The 7,030-nt window shown below is 46.8% G+C and overlaps 1 protein-coding gene across 2 annotated transcripts in view; it reads left to right on the forward strand.

Moving 5' to 3' along the window:
• The first annotated feature begins 5,169 nt into the window (after positions 1-5,169).
• Positions 5,170-7,030, forward strand: part of zgc:136930 (thread biopolymer filament subunit gamma) — a 6,856-nt gene continuing 4,995 nt past the window's right edge. Inside the window, exons 1-4 of one of the 2 annotated variants that reach the window (XM_024010349.2) lie at positions 5,170-5,658; positions 6,034-6,094; positions 6,241-6,336; positions 6,564-6,743. In XM_024010349.2, the coding sequence (XP_023866117.1) occupies positions 5,258-5,658; positions 6,034-6,094; positions 6,241-6,336; positions 6,564-6,743 (738 nt within the window). In that variant the 5' untranslated portion in view covers positions 5,170-5,257. The remainder of the gene's footprint in view (positions 5,659-6,033; positions 6,095-6,240; positions 6,337-6,563; positions 6,744-7,030) is intronic. The other variant, XM_024010350.2, reaches the window with a different exon arrangement.

The raw sequence follows: 7,030 nt of genomic DNA on the forward strand, positions 1-7,030 counted from the left end.
CGGAGGAGCTTGGGCATGGGCTGGGCTTGGAGTAGGAGTATGGCACTTTATGTGTTCTGCGACTTAGGTTGGTGGGGGATGCAGGGGGTGGGTGGTGGGGGAGGGCTGGCTAATGGCAGTATGTTTGGTTGTTGTATTTAAATGAGGCACTCCGTTAGAGATCATTTAGTCAGATCTTGGGCTCGCCTAATGACTGGGTCATAAGATGGGCTTGTGGAGTAGAAGTGTTTTACCGGACTGTACGCTGTGGCAATTTTCTCTACCCGTATCGTTCTTTCGAGTCTACTTGGCCTTTCCCTTAACTTAAATTGGTCTTCTGCATTATTTGTCTTTTATGGGCAGGTAGTGTATTGTGGGTGTTTACGTGATTATGCAATAAATACCTGATGTCGTACGTTTATCTCTGTTGGCATAGAATTCATTGCAAAGCATTTTTGAGCCCTGTTTACTTGTTCTTTGGGGTGCTGCTTATGTGTTTTTATGGTCATTTCCCTGCTCTTGCCTTTTCCGAACTGTGATGTCTACTTCACTTGGCCTTTTTTATCAGCAAATGTATTTAGTTGGGTGTATTTGATGATTACGCTATTTTTATGAGTCTCTAAGTACTACGTACACTAACAAGATTGATGGTTATCCACAGTTTCATTAAGTTACTTAAATGGAGCTTATTTTATTTGCTGGAGATTAAGTGTTTTTTTTCGCGTACTACTGTTTTTTGCTCAGGGTTTGCTTGGGTTACAGAGACAGTCTAAATGCTTTTTTGTGTTCTGTGCTGTATTTTATCAGCACCTTTTGTTATAGATCTATTTCCTAATTATTGATACTTCATTCTTTATTTGCTGGAGTAGTGTTTTTTAGAGGTGCATATCTGTTGTTCTTGCACTGACTTGTTCCTTGGGTGTCAAGAAGATTAAGTGCTTTTATGTGTTTGTTCGTTTGTTATACGTAATCGACAACTTTTTTGATCAATCCCATTGTCTATGACTGTGTGTGAAGGGACTATCAGATCAAGATCGTGTAGTGAGCTCTATTGCATGAGCCTACTTATTTCAATTAGGCTATGTGGAAGGGCTTGGCGTGAATGGCCGCTCTCGTTGGTGTATCCTGTATTTTAAATTGGGCAGTCCGGTGGAGTTGCTTTAGTGGTGGCTCCTTTGGGAGGTAACCTAAGGTTATTGGGGTGACTGAGTGTCCCATTTAGGTAGAGGGGTTGTGGTAGTAGCCGGCGTTCGTTTTATTTGCTAGGGGCTGACGAATTGGGCCGTGGGATTTCACTACAGGCCCTAGAAGTTGTATGTTTGACCTGAGGTGCTCGCACATGCGTGTCTTTCGCTACCAAACGGTGCGGTAGTGGGTCCTGAGTTATTGGTTGTGTGTCATAGTTGTTAGCTGTAGTGTCTGTGGGGTGTGTGTGTTTGGCTTTATGCCCAAAATTAATGACGCTGTATGGAGATTTCGCAGTTGTGCTCTTGATGGCTCCTGCCTCGACGAAGTATATTGCGAAGACGACGCATTTTGGTTGCAGCATGGTCAATGCTTCTTTATGGGGATGCGGTCGCGCGTCGGCCAGGGCATTGAGGGGTGCTTGTTAACTGTGTTTTATCATCTTCTCTGTCTTGCTGTCTCGAACGGTGACTTGTTAGTGTTATTGAGACTGTCTTTTTAAGCCACGGAATGCCTTTCACGTCATGTTGGGTTTTGTATTTGCTCTTGATTACAGGCATCTTTTAATGAGTCTTATTCTAACATACCGACTACAAGGGATTGATCTTGTCCCTCCCCGTGGTGCTCATGGGTTCACGAGTATGAAATGCTCGTAGGTTCTTATTTGCTGGGTGTGCTTTTTCTGCGTGTCGGTAGCCTACTGTGTTTGCGGTAGCGCTTGTCTTGGTCAGAAAGCTTAAACTGCTTTTTGTGTTAATGTGCTTTTATTTTATCATCTGACATTTTTTTCTGCGATGTTTCTCGTATATTGATGCGTTCCTCGCATACTATTTTTGGTCGTTATCCTGTTAAATGGCGAGACAAATGTACGAAGGTCCTTTGCTGCATGTTGTGTTCAGATCGCGTCAATGGGCTCTGTTCTGAGTCTGAACTGTCCCAGTGTGATTCTGGTGGTTATGCGCGTTAGTCGGTCTCTTATGTGTCCTCCGGTGTTTTAGCACACCACAGCGGTGAATGGTTGTATACCGGTCTCTGCTTATCTCGCTTGATGCGGGAGATTTACCTTGTTCTTGGGAGTATGTCCATGTGGATTCGTTTTAGCGGGTCCTCGCCTGGACACTCTCTCTGTTTTGGATGTCAGATGGTTCTGGAGCAGACGGCGTTATCGCGTTCCGAGCAAGTGAAATCTTTTATGTGCTTATTCTCCCTCCTACTCTGTATCTCTACGTAATCACCTTTTTCAACATTGCGCACCATGTTGTTATGCAATTGTGCGACGGTATTCACGACTCATTTATTTACCTAGCTTTTACTAGTCGTAACTTGCTGAATTATCTTTTTGTGCATGAGTCAGGTCTACTACAGTCCATCTCATTGCGACTAGTGGTGGGCATTTTCGGCTCGTGTGATGGACCGTTCTCGTTGGGTGTTCAATCTTTTTATATTTTTTAGTGCGCCGTCCGATTAGATTATACTGCTTTGTAGATTCTATGAGTTTATACATGTTTTGCGCCCATATACCCAGAGCTAAAGATAGATTAGCTTTATGGTCTCGTGGAGATTGAATAGACCCGTCAATGATGTGCGTATCTTTTCTCGACGACTTGGCGTCTGTTGGCTACTCTTTTTTCAAGAACGCATTCCTCACATTTTAGTGTCTTTCCGTATCTCGTACTTGGACTTTTCCCATATTAATGGTGTCCTCATTTAGGATTATGCGTACTAGTTGACTTGTTTTTAAGTGCCGTAGTGATTATGCCCGTATGGGTTGTTTTCGTTAATTATTTTTAGATATCACTTGTGTCCAGGTTTTTACTTTTTGCTTTTTGTCCTATCAGAACTAGTTATTCCGCGCGATTCTCTTCTATGCAGCTATTGGTTCATTATGGTTGTGCCATAGGGCCCCATACTTCACCCGTACTTTGTGAACTTCTCCGACCTCGCCACTGGATACCTACGCCCCTGCCTGCAATGCGTGCGTCGTGCTTCTGACCACTTAAAAGGTCCCGTACGCCTGATTGCTGAATGGAGGGACTGGTGTTGCAAGGATTGACTCTTTGGCAAGGGGAAGACTGGGGCCATGGGAGGCGATTACTCCACCGCCACGAACCACGTCTTCACTGCATGAACACCCTCTTTCGCACCCTATTGGCCTTACTAGAGAAAGACACTCGGTCTTTACGATGAATCGCGGGATCACAACCCCCATACAGGCCTTCCACCTCGGCTACCGTTAGAATAATTCACCTGTCCGATGCCTCTCCGATGATTATCCTTCCACCATAACCTCCATCACACACCTCCACCTTAAGCACCACTGAAAACCCAAGTCCACCACGCTCCTGCTCCCACCCTTAAAGCCCCAGGCCCAAGGACCCCTTTAGCCTCAGCTCCTCTCCCCACATTGCACCAAGCCCATCCCAAGCTCCCCCTCACCTCCTCCCCAAAGCCTCACCCCCCAAAAGCCCCACACTGCCACCTCCCCCAAAGCCACCCACCCCCAACCGAAGCCACCCTGTAGTCCTCTGCCACCTCCTCCTCGAACAAGGGTAAGAAGCCTAATCTCCAGCTCCCCCAAGCCTATAAGGCCCAAATGTACCACCTACCTCCTCTGGCTCTCCTCCATTCCCCCGCAGGACATAGACCCTCCTATAATTCCCCCACGGACAGGCCCTGGTCCAATAGCAACCGGTCCATGACATCTCTGACGCGACTTTGTTTGGAATGCCAAGGAACCGATACTAGCGTCCTTGACGGACACTTGAAATGCTGCGCTGAGGATCACGCAAGGTAACTCGGAACATCCAGATGTAAGAATGTATGAGGCACATGCGAAGACAGACAGGAGATAGAAGACGGTTGTCCTGGGATGAGTTACAGAGTGGATTAGAAAGATGTTTTACTCAGGAAGAATGAGCCATAGTATGTGCTGAGATTTATAGTCTTGTTTGGAAGTACAATTAGGGGGATGTTCGTGATAAAGTTAAATTGACCTAATGCGGGGAGTTATGGGTGAGGATAACGCGGTGTCCTTATTATTGAGGGGGTTGGTCTGGTTGGTCGGAAGTGAGATGAGTCTGTGGTTTCATGCACGGGCTGACCTCGTAATGTCTAGGCAAGGCCGTGAACTCTCTGTACTACACTGACTCTTGTTCATTTTTAGTGACTGAGACGTCTTGATATGTACTGAATATGAACATCAAACTGTAACCGCCTTCGTAATATCCAACACAGAATTGTCCAGAAGAGAACCTCATGACCGACACAGTTACCAATTGGAAAAAGAAATCTTTATGGACACGTCTGTGTCCTGACGCAAGTACAATCAGGAGCGTGACCACGCTGCTCAAGTCGCTGCTCGAACATCTCGCACCCGCTTGGTGCCTTTCTCATAATCGGTAGGTGGCACGAGAAGTCTGCCCTTGCAGCACAGGATGTAGCGCGGAGCCCCCCCCTACTACCAAAAACTGAAGGGTCTCTCCACATTTTACTGCACCCTAATCTACATCTGGTGTACTATGAACCATACCACTGCATCTTTGCTCGTCGTTCTGTCTCCTAGCCTTCTTAGTTGTGGACTTGTTGACGTGTGTCCTGCATAGCACTAAACCCTCACTAGGTGACTTTAGGCAGCTTGAAGTCTTGCGGCCTGATCTGTGCTAGAGTTTTACCCCAATACACCTTAACCAAATACCATATTAAACCCCCTCGGTTTTTTCTACGGCCTAAAAATGTTCCCTGTCTGGACATTTAAGCCTATGTTGAATCCATGTTCCTAGATTCCCTGGCCTCTCGTCCCTTGTCCTGTCCTGTCATAGGTTCAGTCTAGGATTCTAACTCTGTTAGTTTCAGTAGATGTGAGGGATATGTCTAGAATAATAGTGATGCTGTGAGTAAGATGCATTTATGTGTCACGCATGTCATGGGTGGGGGAGCAGGGGGTGGGCTGGGTTTCGGTGGTGGCTTAGGTGGAGGTGGTGGTGGAGGTTATGGTGGAGGATATGGTGGAGGTTATGGTGGAGGTGGAGGTTATGGTGGAGGTTATGGTGGAGGTTATGGTGGAGGTTATGGTGGTGGTGGCGGTGGAGATCTGATGGCCAGTCCTGCCTTCGCTATGGGACGCACCATGGCAGCAGGGGGGATCGGTGGCGGGTCGGCCATGGCATTGGGTACCTCTCTGGGCCCAGCATTGGCTCCTATGCGGTCCCGGCAGGCAGAGAAGAACATGCTGTCCGGCCTCAACGAACGTTTCTCCTCGTACATGGGCAAAGTGAGAGTCCTCCAGCAGGAGAATGCCATCCTGGAGGCCAGACTGTCCCAGTTGTCGGGGGGTGCGGACATGGGGTCTCCAGAGTCCTCCAGCACCACCACAGCGGAGTACGAGGCTCAGCTCGGCGAGTACCGCGTTGCCCTGGAGACGCTCACCCTGGACACCATCAAACTGGAGATCGAGCTGGACAACGTTCGCGGCACTGCCCACGAACTCAAGGCCAAGTGAGTCTCCGTTTCACATATTTTATTTTAATATCTTAATATCTTTGTTAGAGTACAAGCACAATACAACTATAAATATCGTAACTTAGTTCACCTTTATTTAGCCAAATACTGTAAGTAATTGAACATTCAATAAGCAGTAAATACTTTATTCGGTTGATAAAACTATATGGAATCTCTAAACGGTGATACTTTAAGATTCCTCAATTTGTTGAAATTATGCCTCTTGACCGGATAGCTTTTATTTTGCATAGTACTTTTATCCTCGTCCCATATTCATGTGGCCCCATCTATAGACAAGCTTGACGGTTTGATGGAACTTCCTTGTACAGCTGAATGGTGCATTAAAAAGGGTTTTGCTGCATGGTGTTGCAGGTTTGACTTTGAGCAAGGGGTGAAGTTTCAGCTGGACTCTGACATTTCAGCTATGAAGAAGGTAAAGAGAGAAACAAAGAGGCATTTTTTACTGGGATACGGTGTACATTTTGCGGACATAATCCTCCTCCCCCATGACAAAATCCCCTACTCTCCCTCCGAATTTGTTCAGCGTGTAGATGTACCACTATCGCTCTCTCTTTCCAGGACATAGATATGGCATCTGAATTACGCATTGATTTGGATGCCAAGTACTCCAGCTTGAAGGACGAACTGGAATTTGTCACCAAGACACAGGAAGAGGTACAGAGAATTAAGTGTTTATGTTTATGAGTATAGTAAATTAGTATAGTAAATTAAGTATGAGTATAGTAAATGAACGATGTCATTATTTTGATATCTGGTTGTCGAAGTGTCTGTGTTCATCACACCTGACTCTCTGTCTACCCGACTCTCTGTCTACCTGACTCTGTTTAGCTGACTCTGTCTAGCTGACTCTGTACATCACTGTCCACCTTCTATCCACACAGGAATTGTCCACTCTGCAGTTCAAACTGGGAACCAAGTCTATGGACACGTCTGTGTCCATGATCGAGGTTGACACGGTCAAGTCCTTCGACATCTCCACCGCTCTCAACAAGATCAGGGTGGAGTACGAGAAGTCTGTGCAGCAACACAGAGATGAGGCGGACGCCTACTACAAACTGAAGGTTCTTCAACAATTTACTGCACCTATCTAACTGCCTACCCTGGCCTTGCCTGTCTGTCTGTCTAGCCTGGCCTGTCTGTCTGTCTGCCTACCCTGGCCTGGCCTTGCCTGTCTGTCTGTCTACCCTGGCCTTGCCTGTCTGTCTGTCTAGCCTGGCCTTGCCTGTCTGTCTGTCCTACCTGGCCTTGCCTGTCTGTCTGTCTAGCCTGGCCTGTCTGTCTGTCTGTCTCTGTCTAACTGCCTACCCTGGCCTTGCCTGTCTGTCTGTCTACCCTGGCCTGTCTGTCT

Source organism: Salvelinus sp. IW2-2015, linkage group LG19, assembly GCF_002910315.2.
Source record: "Salvelinus sp. IW2-2015 linkage group LG19, ASM291031v2, whole genome shotgun sequence".
Classification (NCBI taxonomy): Eukaryota; Metazoa; Chordata; class Actinopteri; order Salmoniformes; family Salmonidae; genus Salvelinus; species Salvelinus sp. IW2-2015.